This window comes from Typopeltis vanoorti, chromosome 4 (genome assembly GCF_054136105.1).
Source record: "Typopeltis vanoorti isolate ZY-2024b chromosome 4, IOZ_Tvanoo_1.0, whole genome shotgun sequence".
Classification (NCBI taxonomy): Eukaryota; Metazoa; Arthropoda; class Arachnida; order Uropygi; family Thelyphonidae; genus Typopeltis; species Typopeltis vanoorti.
In genome coordinates this window covers 141,044,536-141,066,713 of record NC_143552.1, presented here as the reverse complement: position 1 = coordinate 141,066,713, position 22,178 = coordinate 141,044,536, and the positions used below count along the sequence as shown (strand labels likewise).

General features: G+C 35.9%; 1 protein-coding gene across 3 annotated transcripts in view; it reads left to right on the top strand.

Annotated features, from left to right (window-relative positions):
* Nucleotides 1–22,178, top strand: part of Smg5 (Smg5 nonsense mediated mRNA decay factor) — a 334,407-nt gene that overhangs the window by 299,744 nt on the left and 12,485 nt on the right. For all 3 annotated transcript variants that reach the window (XM_090391497.1, XM_090391496.1, XM_090391498.1), the window contains one exon: nucleotides 3,816–3,958. In XM_090391497.1, the coding sequence (XP_090247623.1) occupies nucleotides 3,816–3,958 (143 nt within the window). The remainder of the gene's footprint in view (nucleotides 1–3,815; nucleotides 3,959–22,178) is intronic.

Below are 22,178 nucleotides of genomic sequence, written 5' to 3'. Positions count from 1 at the left end.
TGTTGGTTCTATCTAAAAAAAAAAAAAAAAGGTTAGAAACCTATAATCCATTTTAACATTATGGATGGGTAAATGTTTGATAGTCTTAAAACTACTTTAAAGACAAAACATGGAATTTTAAGTCAGTTCGGGTTTCTACTACCTAAAATTTTTGAGAGTAATGTTGTCAGTATACTTTGTATTTCACTTTAATTTGTGGGCATTACTTCCAAAATAAAGTTTTCGTTGGTTGTAAGACAGTATTCATCATCATCATCATATTCCAACCATGTACCCTCAAGGGGTGTACAGGATATGATAGTACTATATGAAAAAAATTATATCATTACTAACTTCCTATCTACAATTTTCCTCCAAATCAGTCTGTTACTTGTCAAGACTCCAACATTATCAGATCTTATATTTCTATCGTCTAAGGCACTTTGGGTCGTTTTGCTGCCAACCTGGCAGAGAACACTTGTTTTGTTAATCTTTCTTCGCCCATTCTGTTTAAGTGACCATACCACCTGAGATTAGTTCTGCTAATGCATTCCTGAGTGCTGACAATGTCAAGTTCTTTCCTAATATCCTTGTTTTTAATATGATATTGCCATTGATGCCATCTGTTCACGCCTCTAATCTTTCTCAGGACACTCATATCTGCAGTCTCTAGTCTTTGGTAAAGTGTTTTACTTCTGACCCAGCTCTCAGATCCATAAATCAAAACTGGTTTGAACACTGTCTTGTATGAAGCTAATTTAGCATACAAGACACTGTTCAAACTGTCTTGTATGCTAAATTATGGAATAAGAGAGAAATTCTGACTAATTTCTCTCTCATTCCATATGAATTTATTTAATTGACTTCCTACCATGCCAGCTTTGTTGATTCTGTTGTCTATTTCCATATTTAATTTACCATCTTCACTAAAAATCGTGCCTAAGTAGCTGAAATGTTTTACTTTTTCCACAGATTCTAAATTCACAATGCAGTTGACATTTTTAATGCTTTTGCCTATTTTCATTTTCTTTGTATTTTTATTGCTGGCCTTCATACCATATCTATTACAACAGCTACTCAATTTAGTCAGAGAATCTTGCAGACTTGTAGCGGATTTATTTAGAAGTATAACATCATCTGCATAAAGCAAAGAGCTGACATTAACATCCCTAATTTTGATATCATGTTTAATACCACTTTCCTTCATAATGTGATCCATGTAGATAATGAATAATAGAGAGGATAATGTACATAATTGTCTCACACCAGATTTAACATTAAACCATCTTCCTCTACTTCCTTCAATTCTAACTGCTGACTTACAACTCAAATACAGACTAAGTATTGCTTGATATAATGCCCCATTCACACCATATAACTGTAGCTTCTTTCTTGGCACCTTGTCATATGCCTTTTCCAAATCGACAAAACTTAAATACAGATCTTTGTTATATTCCCATGCTTTCTTGACTATTTGTCGTAAAGTGAAGATCTGATCCTGACAGCATCTATTTGGCCTGAATCCGGCTTGTTCTTCACTCAGCTTTTCTTCCACAATTCTTCTCAACCGTTTCTCAAGTATACTTGCATAGATCTTGCCAGGAACACTCAGTAGGGAAATACCTCTGTAATTCTCACATTCAGTTTTATTTCCCTTTTTATATATGGGTACTATGAGAGCTCTACTCCAAATAGGGAATTCGTCCCTCTGTCCAGGCTTTCTGAACTATGCAGTGCAGCCACTCTGAGACTTTATACCACCATACTTCAGCATTTCTGGTCGAATATCATCTACTCCTGCCTTTCCACATTTCAAGCCTTTGATGGCTTTTTGTACTTCAAGTATGGATATGTATTCCTGACTGCATGCCTGGTCAGTGTTTTTTACCACTGTGCTGTCATCACTGCTTATTTCAGTTTAGCAGTTTTTCAAAGTAATTAATCCATACTTCAAGGATATCTTTTTCTCCCATTTTCATGTCATCTTTATCATCTCTAACTCCTTTCACAGCACTCTTTCTTCCATTCCTAAGCTTCTTCAACAACCTCCAGAATATTTTGCCACCTTCTTGATATTTATTTTCTATATTCTTAGCAAAATCCTCCCATGACTTTTGTTTAGCATAGTTTTACACACTGTTTAGCATTCTTGCATTTGTCTCTGTATTCTCTAAGAGAACAAGCTGACTTATTTGCCAGGAACTTTTGATATGCTTTCTTCTTTTTCCTTCACTGCCTCTTTAACTTCCTGTGTCCACCATGGAGTTCTAATTTTTCTATCCTTGCAGACAACTTCACCACATGGCTCTCTAGCTGAATCAATCTGGGCTTTCTTCAAGGCTTGCCACTGAATCTCCAAGGTTTGATTGCTGTTCTCAAACTCTTTCATTTTTCCTTTAATAATCTGTGTATTTTAGTCTACAGTTCACATCTGAGAGATGCTCAACTTTTATTCGCTTTAAAACTTTTTTTACATGTTATTCTTTTCAATATGAAATTCAATTTTATCCTGCTCAAGACTAAATAGTGATCACTTCCAATTTCAAATCCCCTGTACACTCTGGTGTCCTGCACCAGGGAGAAAACATCACTATCAACAATAACAATCAATGAGACTATTCTTATTCCTTGCCTCTTCTCTCCATGTGAATTTGTGCACATTTTTATGTTGGAACATGGTGTTAGTAATAACCAGTCCATGTCCTGAGCAGAAATCCAACAGATATTTACCATTATTATTAGCTTTGCTCTTTTCTCCAAATTTTCCCTAAATATTTTTGTATGTCTCACAATCATTTCCTACTCTGCTATTTAGATCCCCAACAAGGACCAACTTTTCCTTTTTCATTGTGTCAGCTGCTTTTTCTAAAGCCTCAAAAAATTCCTCCACTTCTACCTTAGTAGAACCTTCTGTGGGACCATAGGCACAAATAAGTCTCATTGTCCAGTTCCCCATTCTCATATTTGCCCACATTACTCTACTTGAGACTGACTGCCATTCAAGAAGATTAGCCTCATATTTTGTGTTGAATACTATTGTTACTCCTTCTTTTCCTGAATATAACATTTTGTATTTATTGCTCAGAAATATCTCACCAGTTTTTTGTCTTTTTTGTTTCAGTCACCCCTATAATGTCGACCTGGTACTTATCTAATTCCTCAGTTAGCTCCATTTCTTTGCCATTCAGGCTTCTTATGTTGATAGTACCGATCTTTAACGTTGGTGATGCTGAGTTGGGGTTTGTTTTCAGATTTGTTCCAGTAGCTGACTTTTCGCTGTTCACCCTGGTTCCCTGGCGAAAACAACGGGGGCCTTGTTTAACCGGGCGACGCCCCAGCCGGCATGAAATTATGTCATGTTGTACCATCATTTTTTTATTTAGGTTTAACCAATAAGAATACAATTTGGTCGGCTAAATTCCAAATTGCCAGCCCATCCTTGTTCATTCAGTATCCAAGTAGATACCCAACAGGGTGCACCACGAGAAGGTGAGGATTGGACATTAGGTCAGAAGGCCTGGTCGGTTCTCCGCATTCCTTTAAAGGCTATGTGGAGGTCTCCTCTCAATTATACAGCTTTGACCCTTAAGCACCCTGACAGTATTCATTAAGAATATAATTTCATATGCTTCCCTTCTGTTAACACAATATAACACAAGACAGGATAAACAATGATAGCCAAAAAGTATGTCTGCCAAACTAGATCTGTAGGAATTCGAGATATGTAGCATGCTTTAGATGAATGATTAATTTATTGTCAAAAATTATTTTAATTTATGTAATGAATACTTAGTATTATATAAATGATCAATATGAACTATTATTCCATGTTTTAGGGACTATTTCCAGATTTTGGAATGTTGTCATTACTTGAACCAGCAACAGCCTCACCGGAGGCCAACTGGACCGTTAGTCACACTTGTGACTGGCAGTAACAACCTGCAACCTACAAATGCTCTAGTTCTGGCTCAGTCAGTAGGTGAGTAAATGATAATATCTATATAAGTGGTGGCGAATCTTTTTATGTGCTCGTGCCAAAAAAATTCACAAATCGAGTTGCTGAAATGCCGGGCAGCTTTTAATAGGGGAAAAATTAATAAAGAATTAATTTAATAAATATAAAAGTATTTTAAATTAGTTATCTATCACTGGACTAATGAAATCTTGTTGCATATTGTAGTTCTTCAGGCCAACATCATTAAATTGATTTGTGCTCATTTTCATTGACATATCCCATTCTGATCACCAAAAATTTATAATATTATTCAGTGTAAAACTAATGATTGTATTATTAAATTAATTTTAATGATGTTGGTTTGGGAAAAAAAAAAAACGGTAGTGAGAAAAATATTTGTGCATTGTAACTCACCATAGAAGTCAGCTGAGCAGGGGAAGCAGCAGAAGGATGTCAACTTGTCGGCGAAACGCTTACCTGTTTACTCGAATATAACTTGCCCTCGTGTATAACTCGCACTCTTGATTTCACTTTATGAAAAAAGGCATTAAAAAGTTTTGCTTATACCTTGCACACGAAAAATGTTTAAACATGTTCACGTCGAGGCGATAGTAACTCGCACCCCCAATAGCCATTGTACAAAAGTGGTCTGAAAAGTTCTCGGCCTAACAATGAAAAAACGAATTTATAATTATCTCATCTCATCTCATCTTCCTTTCCCTCTCTTACCTTGTGGTGTCGAGTGTTTATTAATCATCAGACCTCAAACTGTTCACAGGTTAAGGTGGTCAGCCCTACGCCCTGGTATATCCTATGTCTGTAGTGTCGAGTTCTCAAGGCCAGTTTGCCTGCTTTGCAGGATGAAAAACCCCAGGATAAACTGGAGGAAAAACCCTATTGTCCATTCCCAAGACCGGCCAACTTGGCTATGGCTGAGGAAGATCCTTCAGCTCCTCATGTCACCCACGGGACTCGAACCTAGGACACTCCTTTCGCAGGCATATGGTTGGAAAGCACACAGCCATTGGTCTAACTGCGCGGATTAATTTATAATTTCAAAATTATTTTTATTTTTCAACATAATCTCCCTTAAGACTAATACATTTATTCCAGCGATGCTCCAGTGCCATTATCCTGTAAGTGGTTCTCAGTAAGATATGCAAAATAGCCCTCTACAGCTGCAATCACCTCTTGATTCAAAGAAAAACGCTGACCAGCGAGGAAGAGTTTTGGGAAGAGATAGAAGTCAGAGGGAGCCAAATCTGTGGAATAGGGGTGAATGTTCCAACAATTCATAGTGCAGATCTCTTAATTTTCCCATTGCCAAAACACTTTTGTAGGCAAGTGCATTGTCCTGATGAAAGACTATTTTTTTTCTTCTGCAAACCGGGTCTTTTCTAACGATTTTTTTTTGTCTAGTCTGCTGAAAAGATCGGAATAATATTCCCTGGTTATTATTTTACCCTTTTCAAGGTAATTAATAAACAAAATGCCTTTAGCATCCCGAAACACCGATGCCATGACCTTTCCTGCTGATGGAACCAGCTTTTCTTCTTTGGCACTGAACAACCAGCTTCTGTCGTTCTGTTGTTTTGACTGCTGTTTGGATTCTGGTGGGTAATCGTGAATCAAGCCTCATAGTAATAAATTGCTGCACAAAATCAGTTTTATTCTTGTTAAAACGCTCCAAGCACTGTTCAGAGATTTGCCGTGAGCAGGCTCAGCACCCATCTTGCACAAAGCTTTTTTATTTGTATCCTCTCACAAAATATATCCTGCACATCCTTTTGAAATGCCTATAGTCTCAGCAATTTCACGTACTTTGACTCGCTGGTCATCCAATACCATATCATGCACTTGATCACTGATTTCTGGTGTTGTTAGACTTTTTTTGACGTCCTTCACATGGATCATCTTCAAGCCTATTACGGCCACGTTTAAACTCGTCAGCCCATTTCTTAATTGTCGAAAATGAAGGAGAAGAGTGCCCATAAACTTTTATGAACTTCGAATGAATTTCTTTTGGCGTTAAACCTTCTTTTACAAAGAATTTTATAACCACACGATACTCAATTTTATCCATTTCAAGGGATACAGACAACAGTTTTGCTTCAGACAGCTGTATAAAATTACTTGATAGAATGACTTGCAATTTCACATGAATGCTTATGACAGATGTACCAACTTGGAAAAAAAAATCTTGCCGATAGTGTTGCCATCTATGCACAAAGCTTTTTTATTTGTACCCTCTCACAAAATATATCCTGCACATCCTTTTGAAATGCCTATAGTCTCAGCAATTAGAATCCAAGCATAGTGGACACATGGTAGTACAACACCAAGGCAACTTGAAGCAAAGGTGGAGCGAGCTCTCTCCTACCAGGTGTCCACTTATGCTTGGATTCGCCGATAGTTCTTCGGCATGAAACTCTTAGATCGTAGTTTTCGATCTCAGAGTTTCGCATACTGGCTGTAAAATAATAAGGGATTTTTATCCCCTTAATTTAATTAACTTCGCCAGAAAAAAAATAACCATTTGGCTTTTTATCTTAGTTATAATACAATATATGGGCACACCTTTCTGGCATTCGTATAGTTAAGGTATGTAAGTTCTTTTCACTTAAACTTTGATATCATCCAAGTCTGGAAATACTTTTATTGGGATTATATTGATCAAGTGCATATAATAACTAAGTTATACCAACTAAGTCTGTTGGCATCTTCAGGGTACATAACTGATGTACGGCACTAAAAAGTAAAATACTGTTACAAACTATAATCAACCGATTCCAATTATATTAAAGAACAGAGTGCGTACAATACATTCATAGAGCATGGATGATATCACTTGTTGTTATTTAGGAACGTTCTATAGTTGGCACTATAATTCAGTTCTGGCGAGTTGAAGGATCTGATGAGGGTCTTCCAGATCACAGGCAAGATTAGACCTTGGTTCCTGTTAAGGTTTTGTATACACCTGGCAACTGTTGTGGCCTCCTTAAAAATTCGGGAGCGGACGTCCTTCTCCATGTAAGGAATTGTGCTTCTTTCCCACTCTATGGTATGGTGGTTCGTTCTTGAGAAATGAAAAGCTAACCCCGATTTTTCTTCTCTGTTATTATTGACATCGCCTATGTGTTCTTTTTGCCTAATTTCAAGGCTTCTTGAAGTTTGGCCGATGTAATTCAAACCGCACAAGCATGGTATGTTATAAACGCCAGCATATTTGGAGAAAGGATGGCTATCTTTTGGAGATCTTAAGAATTGTCTAATCGTTTCTGTGGGTGTAAAGGCCACTCTTATTTTACGTGGTCTAAGGAGTCTAGCAATCTTATTGGAAACTGTCCCTAATTATGGAATGACGATGGTAGAAATATAACATACATCATCTTGTTGTCTTTGTCGGGGCTCAGAGAAAAGTATCTTGTGGACGAGTCTTCAAGGAAATCCATTCATGGTAAAGTTGGTGGATATCAGGGATAGTTCTTCCTGGAGGTCTTGTTGATCTGTTGTAAGGAGAGAGGCATGGTTCTTCAACATGTGTACAATACCAAGTTTCTGAGAAATGTGGTGTGAGGAAGTGAAATGTAAATAACGTCCTGTATTGGTAGGTTTGCGGTAAACTGAGAGGTTGATATCACCATTCGGAAGCTTCTTAATTAAAGTGTCCAGAAATGATAATTGGTTATCTTCTTCAAGTTCTAGAGTGAATTTGATTGTGTGGTGTAGAGAGTTGATTTTGTTAAGAAAGTTGAACAGGTCCTTTTTTGTGTGGTTCCAAATGATAAAGATATCATCCACTTATCTCCACAATACTGTGGGTTTAGGGTCTGTTTGAGTTAAGATTTCACTTTCAAAATCCTCCATAAAGAGATCAGCACAAGATGGAGAGAGGGGGCTACCCATTGCAAGGCCAGTCAATTGTTGATATATGGTTTTATTCCATAAGAAAAAGTTTGATGTTAAACAATGACGGAACAGAGAAGTAATGTCTTGTGGGAGCAAACTTCCTAAAATGTTGATGACTTCCTCCACAGGGATGTTAGTGAATAGAGATGTAACATCCAGGCTGCCGAGTAAATCCGTATTGGAGATAGAGATGTTGTTCAGTTTCTCAACGAAATGTTGCGAATTTTGTATATGAGTGTCCGAATTATGGATGTGAGGTTTGAGGAGGCCTGCCAGGTGTTTAGATAACAGATAAGTTGAATTGATTCCATCCACAATCGGGCGTAGTGGTGTTCCATTTTTGTGTACCTTAGGAGCGCCATATAGTCTTGGTATTAGTGGATGCATGGATTTCAATCTTCGTTTTAAATCTATAGACCAGTTCTCCATATGACGTATTAAATCGTTGGTATCATTGTGGTTCTTTAGTGTTGGGTCTGTGACTAGGACACGGTAGGTTGATGTATCCGACAATAAGCTGTTAATCTTATCTTCATAATCACTGGTGTTTAAAATCACTGTTGAATTTCCCTTATCTACCTTCAATATGATAATGTCTTTCTTTTTCTTCAAACTATACAATGTTCTTTTTTCCAGAGTAGTGATGTTTTTGTTAGGAGTTCTGGAAGATGAGAGGATGATACTACTTTTTAATCTAATATCATTAGCTATGGGTTCCGGTAACGACGAGACTGCCTTTTCTATGTTACAAATGATATCCATTTTAGGGACATTATGAAGTGTTATGGCAAAATTGAACCCTTTATTGATCTCTGGTTTTGTTAATACATGATCCGATAAATTAAAAATAACTTTGCTGTCTGGTAGAGAAGGTTTTGACTTAAAACTTTTGTATAAAGATCGTTAAATTTTTTGATTTGGTTTCGTTTGCTTGTTGTAAAGGCTTTATCATAGCTAGTAGTGACCATTCTGTCCAAATGCAACCATATATCTTGATCTAAAGTACTAGAAATATCATCATAAATCTGATAACAGTCTAAATCTATTTGGCTAGAAATCTGGTATGCTGTATCCGTTCACGTAGAAGTGCCAAAGATGTTTTAAAATAAATATGTTTCGCTCGTCTTGAATGGAATTGTTCTTTTAAAAATAGAAACTTTGGAATAATCTTGTTATCTCTACATCTTTTCAAAAAGGTGAGGTGATTTAATAGTTTGGCTTTTTTACATTTAAGGAATTTATCTTTATACAAAACGTTTTAAGTCAATATACTTAAAAAAGGGTTCAATTTTGCCATAACACCTCATAATGTCGCTAAAATGGATATCATTTGTAATATAGAAAAGGCAGTCTCGTCATTACCAGAACCCATAGCTAATGATATTAGATTAAAAAGTAGTATCATCCTCTCATCTTCCAGAACTCCTAACAAAAACATCACTACTTTCAATCAAAACGAAGATTGAAATCCATGCATCCACTAACACCAAGACTATATGGCGCTCCTAAGGTACACAAAAATGGAACACCACTACGCCCGATTGTGGATTCAATCAATTCGCCAACTTATCTGTTATCTAAACACCTGGCCTCCTCAAACCTCACATCCATAATTCGGACACTCATATACAAAATTCGCAACATTTCGTTGAGAAACTGAACAACATCTCTATCTCCAATACGGATTTACTCGGCAGCCTGGATGTTACATCTCTATTCACTAACATCCCTGTGGAGGAAGTCATCAACATTTTAGGAAGTTTGCTCCCACAAGACATTACTTCTCTGTTCAGTCATTGTTTAACATCAAACTTTTTCTTATGGAATAAAACCATATATCAACAATTGACTGGCCTTGCAATGGGTAGCCCCCTCTCTCCATCTTGTGCTGATCTCTTTATGGAGGATTTTGAAAGTAAAATCTTAACTCAAACAGACCCTAAACCCACAGTATTGTGGAGATAAGTGGATGATATCTTTATCATTTGGAACCACACAAAAAAAGGACCTGTTCGACTTTCTTAACAAAATCAACTCTCTACACCACACAATCAAATTCACTCTAGAACTTGAAGAAGATAACCAATTATCATTTCTGGACACTTTAATTAAGAAGCTTCCGAATGGTGGTATCAACCTCCCAGTTTACCGCAAACCTACCAATACAGGACGTTATTTACATTTCACTTCCTCACACCACATTTCTCAGAAACTTGGTATTGTACACATGTTGAAGAACCGTGCCTCTCTCCTTACAACAGATCAACAAGACCTCCAGGAAGAACTATCCCTGATATCCACCAACCTTACCGTGAATGGATTTCCTTGAAGACTCATCCACAAGATACTTTTCTCTGAACCCCGACAAAGACAACAAGATGATGTATGTTATATTTCTACTGTTGGATCCTACTTCTTCTCAATCAATACTTTGGATCCGATATATAATTATTACGATGTTCTTAACTAGTTGATAGGTTGCAAGTTGATTTCTAATTCAAATATAAAGAAAATTTATATTTAAAGACTGCGCCACTTTATATCTGAATTACTTCAAGAATTGAAGATAAACCAACTCTCAACTACCCCTCCTTTATATGTTGTTATTATATATACTGGCCGAGTATATTTGATTTACTTAATTCACCCGCTTTGGTTCGAATATTTTATGAATGGTGCAGTAAAAGAGATTCGGGCAAAATACATCCTTTGATTAACAAAAACAAACATTTAATTTTAGAATCATAAATTTTACACTTAAATTCAAATCAGTAATTAAGATATCACAAACATTTTAACTCCTCAGATAAATTCAATCATACAACTCATACAATGGTAAATCTGTTATCTCTATAATATAGTCTTCTCACAGTTCCTTAAGATCCAAATACAATAAAATTTGCACTAACACCTCTTCATAAACAAACACTTTTAATTTTACACTTCAGCTAGTTCTCCACAGTAGTTACTGTTAGTATAAGGAAATTCTAGGATGAAACTCGCACACTTCTCTGTATAGGAATATTAATGGTTGGAATAATCTTACTGACAATCTTCTTTCTTCATCAACTTATACACAAACACTTTTTATAACTGTAAACACCTTAAACATTAAACGGCACTCATTAAAATAATTCTTCTAAGCAATAACTGAATTAATCATCGGTCACATTACACATAAACAAACGTTGTTGCATAAAGTACTACTGATCACTCATGAAATAAGGCAACACAGTAATTTCTTAACTTTAGATTTTACAGGGTGTTCGGGATAAATTTGACAGTTTCGTAAGGAAAAAGAAAATCTTCTTTGTATCTATTAAATTTAATGAATTGACAAAAAAACATTACAGGCAGAGTTAATTACAATACTATCAACAAGATTTACTCAAAATAACCACCATTAGCATCGATCACAGCTTCAATTCTGCTTCGGAACCTCGAACAAGCTGATGCTACAGTCTCCCTGGGAAGGGCCGCAAAAACTGTTTTAATTTTATCCATTAACTGGGCTTTTGTATTACTGGAAGTGCGATTGGTGTCTTTTTCAACTGCGCCCCATACAAAATAATCCATGGGGTTAAGGTCTGGGGAGTTTGGAGGCCAAACATTTGGACTGGTGAAGTCGTAGAAATTTTCAGACAACCATTTTTGACTTTTCCCAGAGGTGTGGCAAGGGGCCGAATCCTGCTGCCATACATACGGCCTACCATTGGCTACCCTTGTTATCCAGGGCTTGACTACAGTTAGCAACTCCACGAACAAAGCCCGAATTCCAATGCCAGGGTTCTTCAACACCTGTTCCTGCAGATTTGCGAGGAATTCTGCTGTACGAACGCAATCAGATCGTCTGCTAGGGATCTTTCTTCTTGCTACATCCTCGTAGTCACCATTGCAAGTCTCTAGTTCATGCCTGATTGTTTTTACTGTATTCAGGGAGCATTGGGCAGCAGTCGTAATATCCTTATTTTGATGGCGGGCACGAATCATCATGATACAAGTTATTCTCTTCCATGATTCAGGTGGGTTCCAGCTATCCATCCTTTCTGACATCTTGTATATGAATGAAGAAGGGTCCAAACTTTTAAATGAAGAGAAGTGTGTGTTAATACATGTAACTTACGGAAAAATATAATTAATTATAAATATGTCAAATTTATCCCGAACACCCTGTATATGCACAGTTGTTCATTCCTCCGGCATTCAATTAACTCTTTAGGCACTATAATTCTAAACACAGCTAATGGTAAACTTCAACTTTACAGCTCTACTATTCTCTCATTACTCTGTGCTGTGCTTAAAGATTCAGTGTGTCCTTGAAAGGTCGGCCCTGAAATTAAATCTCAACTCAAGTATCGCTAGTCTATTTAATAGTCTCTCAGCTGTTTTCCGTAGCTATAATTATTATTCTACAACTTATTAGCTAACTGCTTTTCGACTACTAGACTTTTAATTAGCTGCTTGAGTGACTTGCCGACTCGCTATTATCATGCTCTGATTCATGAATGCCGAATTAGAATATCCTCTGATTCCAACCAAATGCCAATCCTCTCTCTCTTTCTAATCCCTTTTTTTTTTTTTTTTTTTTAACCTTTTCTTCCTTTTTATATGCGTTCTTCCCGCCTAAATTGTTCTCGTGATTTCTTTGACTAAAACTCTTTTCAATAATTTTCAACATTCTCCCCACTTGCTGTTCCAAAACATGCTCGCTCACTTACATCTCCATGACAACCAAACAAAATATAATAAAATTGAGGTATTGCATAACGCTAAACTTCTACAAATAGGAATAAATAAAGAATATTTACATTTCAATTAATGCGCAGTTAAATTATCAAATACAAGTTCTTATAATATTAATATAGTAATGAATAAAATAGCTTAATAATATTTAATACAGTCTTTTCATTATTAATAAATATATCCTTGATGAAATAATATTTCCAAGTGTAGCCTATGTGATGGAAAATGTTGGATCCTGAAACAAATAATAATTACTCCAATCTCTATATAATCAGAATCCAACACTACCATCATCATCATTCCATACTTAGGGACAGTTTCCAATAAGATTGCTAGACTCCTTAGACCACATAAAATAAGAGTGGCTTTTAAACCCATAGAAACGATTAGACAATTCTTAAGATCTCCAAAAGATAGCCATCCTTTCTCCAAATATGCTGGTGTTTATAACATACCATGCTCGTGCGGTTTGAATTACATCGGCCAAACTTCAAGAAGCCTTGAAATTAGGCAAAAAGAACACATAGTTGACGTCAATAATAACAGAGAAGAAAAATCAGGGTTAGCTTTTCATTTCTCAAGAACGAACCACCATACCACAGAGTGGGAAAGAAGCACAATTCCTTACATGGAGGAGGACTTCCACTCCCGAATTTTTAAGGAGGCTACAACAGTTGCCTGTTGTATACAAAACCTTAACAGGAACCAAGGACTAATCTTGCCCGTGATCTGGAAGACCCTTATCAGATCCTTCAACTCGCCAGAACTGAATTATAGTGCCAACTATAGAACGTTCCTAAATAACAACAAGTGATATCATCCACGCTCTATGAATGTATTGTACGCGCTCTGTTCTTTGTTTAATATAATTGGAATAGGTTGATTATTTTGTAACAGTATTTTACTTTTTAGTGCCGTACATCATTATGTACCCTGAAGATGCCAACAGACTTAGTTGGTGAAACTACTTGGTATAACTTAGTTGTTATTATATGCACTTGATCAATATAATCCCAATAAAAGTATTTCCAGAGCTTTTTGGTCAAGAAAATTAAACGTTGTTTAACATCATCCAGGTCTACCTATTCACTGATGAGACCTCAAAAAAGGTTGAAACTGGTCTGGGGGTGACCTCTCCTCATAATGTAAGGCAGTATTACATCTCCTAGGAGCTGTGTTTTACATTATGAGAAAATATCAAAGGATAGTGAGGGAGCTTGCTCCACCTTTGCTTCGAGTTGCCTTGGTGTTGTACTACCAGGTGTCCACTTACGCTTGGATTCGCCGATAGTTCTTTGGCATGAAACTCTTAGATTGTAGTTTTTGATCTCAGAGTTTCGCATACTGGCTGTAAAATAATAAGGGATTTTTATCCTCTTAATTTAATTAACTTCACTTGAAAAAATAGCTGTTTGGCTTTTTATCTATGCTGTATACTCAAGCAAAACCATATGTTGCACCAGAAACACAGTATCTAACTAAAAACTATTGTCCAATTTTTCAATTACATGAAATAAGTGTTTGTTTTATTTCGTTTGAAATTCTCGATGTCGTTATGACAGATCACAAAGGCTAACTTCAAATAAAATTCTACCACGAATTGAAGCATGCCATATAATGAGTGTGTTGTAAGTTCACTTGCCAGTACAAATGCAAACAAGCAGCAATAAAATTCAACCAAGGGTTGAAACTTTAGGTTTTGAGCCTGCCGATAATGAGAAGTTCCACTGGAACGATAAACGACACCCAGTCGTCGTGGATGTATTAAACTAAGAAATATATAGTGAATGTTGTTATGACAGTTTCAGATGTTATGGAGTTCTGTTGAAGAGAATTAGCATTTCAACTCAACAATTGGCAGTTGCCATTGGGTCACGCGATCTTTTGTTAATATTGCATCAATCATATGCACGTCTTCATAGCTACTCTCTCATGTAAAACAAGGTTTAACTTGTACTTATTGTAACAATTAAAAAAAAAAAAGGTTGAATAATTTATAAGTGTATAAAAGGATATTACCTGTAAATCATTGATGTGCCAGAAATTCTTGGATGTGCCACCTCTGGCACCCATGCCATAGGTTCGCCATCTATGATCTAGATTTTTTTTTTTTTTTTTTCCAAATGTTAATGATAGAAATTCAGTCCCTATTTCATTGCTTTTTAATTATATTATTTTCAGCTCTTGATTATAATCACTTTTTATTTGAACCCTGTATATCCTGCTACAAATTATCAGATAGGCTCACTGATACTTCTATCTGGTCTTTTAGAATAATAGTAGTGTGTGGCTCTTATAAATGCATGTTTATAAAAATGTGTTACTTATTTTTAGAAACTTGATTACACTTAATTTTCTAAAGATGGCAGTAGAAAAATGTATGATGTAAAATTAGCACAAATGAAAGTAATGGAAAAATTTTTGAAAAAATGTAAAAAATAAAGATCGTGAAAGTAGCAAAATGTGACTACTGAGAAAGCTTTGAAATAGTAGAAATACCTCAAAATGAATCAGTGTCAAAACAAGTGTAAAAGGTGTCAAAATGTCCTCGTTTTAAACCAAAAGCAAGGATATTTTGAATAATTACATTGAAAAATTATTAAATGAGGTAACCAACAACAAAACGTCTGAAAATATCTAGGAGGAATGCATTCATAAGTATGTTTCAGTATTGAGAGTATATAAATACTATTAGAAGTCTGGAAAATCGGCTGGAGCAGATATTTGGCTAGACAATCTCAAATACGAAGGTATAAAAAAATTTTACAATAGCTAGCTACCTTACATAATTGACAATGCCTAGTCAGAATATCAAATTCCAGATGATGTTTGAAGTAGGCTATCATTATACCCAGCCAATAAAAAAGGAAATAAAATTGAATGTGAGAATTAGTGAACTTTTAACTACAATAGCAGCTTCATTGGGACTTAAAGAGTATTTTGAGGAGTAAATTTATTTTAAAACAGCATTGTTCCCATGGAGAATTGGCAGGGACTGTTCTCTAATTTATCACTGTGGATGAATTTGCTATAGTGAGAGGCTTGTGTAGACCGTATCTGTAATGAATGTTCCATGTAAGATCTTCTCCATTTGGGAGACGGGCACCTCTTCATGATGGTGGGGGAGCACCTTATTGTGAAGGTGCTGGTTCTTTTCATTCTTCCCTTTTATCTATATTTTCTTTCTATATTGTTTGCTATACATCTCTGAAAAAGCAGCTTTTTCAGAGATGGTCTTATTTTACTTTCCTGTTCTCCAAACTATCGTCTTTGGGATCTGATGCTCTGCTGATGTTTGCTGTACAACCTGGTGGTCACACACTGTTTTGGCTCCTGACAGGAGTCCTGTATGGTCCAGCCAGGATCAGTCAAGCTTACCTGTAAGAGTCAGTGGTGGTAGTGTTGCAAGTCTCCTTCTCCATAGCCTGAGGACAGGGCTTAAGGCTTGTTGCAGTACTAGTACAGTGTTCATGGTAACCCTGGTGATCTACTTCTGAACACATTTATTGTTTGCTGGATAGTTGATGTCCATGTGCAGCCTCATGATGGATAGGGATCACTGATACCATACCAAAAATTCCTTAAAGCATAAATAGTTTTTATTCTCAAATTTTTGGTATGATAGAAAATTAGCAGTAACAGAAAACATTTGACACACACACACACATATATACCATCATTTCTCATCATCCATACAACAAGTGAATGGCTAATAGGGAAAATGTCACCTTTCATTTCAAAAAAAAAAACTATTTCTTGCTATCATACAGAAATAGTTTTTTTATTTTTTATCCTAAACAGGCAAACTGGCCAGAAGAACAGATGCAATTAACAGACATGATACACTGGTCTTAGTTGATTCATCTGTTGATTTCAAACAACCAACTAACCATCATGTTTCTTTATTCAAAAGTTATGAGGATTGGCAGGATCTCCAAAAAGCAATTATTACAAATGTTTGAAAACTACATTCTGTGATTTTCTTGAGAAAACATTGGCAGCAATACTCAGAAAAACTTCCTGCAAGCAACATTCATTGCGGAAATACCATTTATGAGGCGATACCCAAAAATAACTGAAATCTGAATTTGGAGCACACGCATCATCTGTAACATTTTCCATAGTTACGGATGATGCCGCTAGGCATCATGAGAGTGTGCAGTTTCCATGCCAGTCTGGCAAGTGGCATCATCCTGTGTGAATGGTTCATTGTTCTGGCTGCTTTTTTTCTGTTAGCACTTACATGCAAGTTTGCCAATTTTATGATGGCTGACCACAAGGAACAGAGAGTGTGCGCATAAAATTTTGTTTTCTTTTTGGTAAAACTCCAGCTGAAACTGTTGTTATGCTTCAGCAAGCCTTTAAGGATGATGCTTTAGATAAAATGCAGGTCTAAGAGTGGTTTTCCTATTTCAAAAATGGAGACATGTCAGTTGAAGATCAACCACAATCTGGCCAACCTTCAACAGCAGAAATGATGAAAACATTGGAAACGTTTGCCTGCCAGATTATCAATGAAGATGGTCGGAAGACCATTGAGCAAGTTTCTGAAGAGATGAATTTGTCATGGAGTTCGTACCAGTGAATTTTAACAGAACATTTACAAATGAAAGTTGTTTCCCACCCTCCCTGCTTGCCCGATCTCTCTCGATGTGACATTTTTTTATTCCCAGGGATAAAGAAAACCATGAAACAGCAGCGATTTGTTTATGTGGATGAAGTGAAAGAAAAGTCACAGAGTACTTTGAAGGAGACTAGAATATGGTATTATAAACTTTAATAAAAAAAAAAAAAATTTTTTTTTAAATAATTTGTATGGTTTATTTAACTATCTTCTGTGTATCCCATGGCACATAGGGCCAAGATCTTTTTTTCTCCAGTTACCTCTGTCTTGTGTCACTCATTATGCTTTTCTCCAGCTCTCTAACCTATTTTCTACCTTCCTTTTCTGTCATTCTCTGTCAAGTTAGTTTAGGCTTTCCCTTTTCTTTTAATATTGATGTCAAAGCTACACTTTAACATCAATATTGAATCTTTGTGCTGTCCATTCTCAGTACATGTCCAATCCATTTCTATCTGCATTTTTTTTTTTTGTTTTGTTTCACTGACGATGATCCTTTTTTGCTCACTCCATTTATGTAATTCTTCTCCTATCTATCCTTCTCATCTCCATCTCTTAGGACTGGTTGAGTTCCCCCCTAATGAAAGACTTACGATGAATTAATGCAGCCAGTTCGTCACTCCTCTGTTGTATCCCCTGAGGGCAATATTAATGATTGTAATCTGCATGTGTTCACTGGGCCAGTTTGCCTATTCTGGGGATTGGGTGGGGGGGGGGCAAAAAACTTGAGTTTCCAGTTGAGGGGGGGGACCTACTTCTGTATGAGACCAGCTAACTCACCTTTTGTCAAAAGAGTTAGGTTGGTTTTGTTATATGCTGGAGCTAGAATATTTTTAATATTTTATACTAATGCTTTTGTTTGAAAGCTATTTAATTTAGCTTCGTGTTTTTTGGTCAGTTTCCATGTCTGTGGTCCATATAATAATAATGTAGCTTTAACATTGTTATTATAATATAACATTGTTTTATTATAATATTTGGATGATTTCCACACATTCTAAAATTTCTGAAAGCAGTATTTGCTTTTGTTAATCTTTGCATTTTATCTCTGTCAATTCCACCTTCAGTATCAACATATTTTACATATTTCCAAGTATGTAAAATTCTTAACTACTTTTACTGCATTTTTGATCAATTTTAATTTCTTTTTCTGGTATTTGCTGTTCAGTTTAAGAACTTTTGTTTTAATCATTTATTTTAAAACCAACCTCAGCCTCTTGGAAATCAGATCTATAAAGCCAAAGATATAGAGAAATTCTTATGTCAGTATCAAGGTTCTACTGAAACATAAACCTTTTTCCTATCTGAAGGCATATTAAAATACGGTGAGGACCTCCACCTTAAAGCATTTCACTGTTATTCCTAAGGAAAGAACTGAAGGGATCTGCTCATGGAGGAGTTGCTATCTTTGTGGGCACCCGTATCCCTTTTCCATAACCACACAAAGATACGTTACAATCTACATAGTGTGATTGTGTAGATTGTAACATAGCTTATTTTTTTGTATTCCAGATGACCTTGATATGAAGGTTGAAACGTCAGATGATTATTTTGGTTTATATTAAACTGAAGTTTTACTATAACACACTAGTTGTTTCCATAATTTTGTAATATTGAATACTGATCACCATATAATTGTGAAATTAAGGATAGCCATATACTATTTTTGATATAAGGTGGTATAAGTGTCTTACAGTGGCTGCACTGCATAGTTCAGAAAGCCTGGACAGAGGGACGAATTCCCAGTTATTGGAGTAGAGCTCTCATAGTACCCATATATAAAAAGGGAAATAAAACTGAATGTGAGAATTACAGAGGTATTTCCCTACTGAGTGTTCCTGGCAAGATCTATGCAAGTATACTTGAGAACCAGTTGAGAAGAATTGTGGAAGAAAAGCTTGGTGAAGAACAAGCTGGATTCAGGCCAAATAGAGGCTGTCAGGATCAGATCTTCACTTTACGACAAATAGTCGAGAAAGCATGGGAATATAACAAAGATCTGTATTTATGTTTTGTCGATTTGGAAAAGGCATATGACAAGGTGCCAAGAAAGAAGCTACATTTATATGGTGTGAATGGGGCATTATATCAAGCAATACTTAGTCTTTATTTGAGTTGTAAGTCAGCAGTTAGAATTGACGGAAGTACAGGAAGATGGTTTAATGTTAAATCTGGTGTGAGACAAGGATGTACATTATCCTCTCTGTTATTCATTATCTATATGGATCACATTATGAAGGAAAGTGGTATTAAACATGATATCAAAATTGGAGATGTTAATGTCAGCTCTTTGCTTTATGCGGATGATGTTATACTTCTAAATAAATCCACTACAAGTCTGCAAGATTCTCTGACTAAATTGAATAGCTGTTGTAATAGATATGGTATGAAGGTCAGCAATAAAAAGACAAAGACAATGAAAATAGGCAGAATCATTGAAAATGTCAACTGTGTTGTGAATGGAGAACCTGTGGAACAAGTGAAACATTTCAGCTACTTAGGCACAATTTTTACTGAAGATGGTAAATTAAATATAGAAATAGACAACAGAATCAGCAAAGCTGGTATGGTAGGAAGTCAATTGAACAAATTCATATGGAATAAGAGAGAAATTAGTCGGAACACTAAATTAGCTGTATACAAGACAGTGTTCAAACCAGTTTTAACTTATGGATCTGAGAGCTGGGTCAGAAGTAAAACACTTGACCAAAGATTAGAGACCACAGATATGAGAGTCATGAGAAAGATTATAGGCATGAACAGATGGCATCAATAGCAATATCATATTAAAAACGAGGATATTAGGAAAGAACTTGACATTGTCAACATCCAGGAATGCGTTAGCAGAGCTAATCTCAGGTTGTATGGTCACTTAAACGGAATGGGCAAAGAAAGATTAGCAAAACAAGTGTTCTCTGCTAGGTTGGCAGCAAACCGACCCAGAGGAAGACCAAGATATAGGTGGATTGATACGGTACAAAGTGCCTTAGATGATAGAAATATAAGATCTGATAATGTCGGAGTCTTGACAAGTAACAGACTAATTTGGAGGAAAATTGTAGATAGGAAGTTAGTAATGATGTAATTTTTTTCGTGTAGTACTATCATATCCTGTACACCCCTTGAGGGTACATGGCAGGAATTTGATGATGATATACTATTTGTCCCTATATTGCCAAGTTGAGTATTATACACATTAAGCTTCCATATATCCATCCATGTAAGACAATATATTGCTCTCAGTTATGAATGCACACAACACAACCTGCACTGAACACGACAATGTTCCCCATGGGAGGTTTGCACTCCAATCATGCTGCCTCTCACTGTGCCATCTAAGGTTACTTCATCATCAGTCTATCTATGCTGTTTAGTGTACCCAGAGTAGAGTGCTCTGATTTTCTGATTTTTTTTTTACCTCTCTGTATTGATGGTTCAAGACCTGAGTCTTCTGTTTGGAGGTACTGCTGTTTTTTCTTGATCATGTCCCAAAGTCATATTTAACTTGAATGCAGTAACTGACTTCTGAGCTACATGCATACAGTTTGCACTTCTATACACAAAAGTAAACTTCTCACCAACTTCTTTGCAAGTAATCACTTCTTTTGTGTACAATCCACATCCAGAGCTCTGATGTTCAGTTGTACTGGATTTCTAGTCACATTGGAATTGAGGAAAATGAGACTGCAGAAGTAACTGCTAGGTTAGCTTATAGTTTCTCCACATACTGTTGATTAGACCCCTATACAGACACAGTCAATAACAGAAGAGTAATTTATCAATGCCAGTTCTCTTGCAAGAAACACTAACAAATAAATTGCATGAGATTAACTCTGAAATTAAGCATTGCCAGTTAATTCATCTTGCATATTATCTACTGAAGGCAGATGACCTACTTATGAAGATCATAATACTCGCTTTTCCATATGTCATCTGGTGGAATGTACTTCACAAGTACTAATCTGGCTGAGTCATATGCACTCAGGCAGATTATCTTGTCAGAGTTGAACAAACTTAGGGTTCCCATAACGTTTTATTAAAATCTGGGACATTCTGACATTTTTACATAAAAAACCCGGGATATGTTAAAATTTAACACGTCCCGTAAAACCAAAAATAAAACTGTTATATATGTTGCATTATAAAGCATTTAAGCAGTATTTAAATTAAATACTTTTATAAACATAAATTAACATTCAATCCACTTTTTAAAAGGATTATTAATCACACAAACATATATACTTAGAAAAATATTTATCAGATTTATAGACCTGTTCAAGAATTTTTTTTTCTTTTGATATTTGATCATAGAACTTATTAAATAAATCCTCTTCATTCGAAGTAAAACTTGATGACACTGTCTGCATGAATATGTAGCTTTCTTGTATGTTCTTCCAAGTCACAGGATCCTTTCCCTTCAAATTAATCCAGTCCATAGACTGAAGAGATGTGAGAAATGGTGTACACCACTCTTGAATATATTCAATACAGGTGCAGTAGAAATCTACTGCATAGCTTTCAAACTTTTCAACTGTTATGTGTCCTTCTTTTTCTAATTCTTGCAACTGTTTTCTCATAGTAGTTGTAAGAAACTTTTCTGCCTTCCTACAATTTAACCTTTCCACCAGTTTGTTTGTTTCATCGTTCACTTCAGTTACTGTTATATCTTGCTTTTCAATACATTTAATGGTATCATAAAAGGTTTCTAACTGGCTGGAAAGGAAATGCAGAAGTGTAATTGAAAGTGGATTTTCAAACAAATTTTTGTCACTGATAGGACATTTGTCAATAGAAAGAAAATATGACTTTAATGAAGGGAACATATCAATAAAACTGGATTGCAGGCAAAAGAGAAAGCCATCTTGTCTTGCTTTTACCCAAAACAGTTTTATACTCTGTGTTTGCGAATTCACAAAATGATTAAGTTCCTCAACTCGTACACAATATATATGGAAATGTTGGTAAATCTTG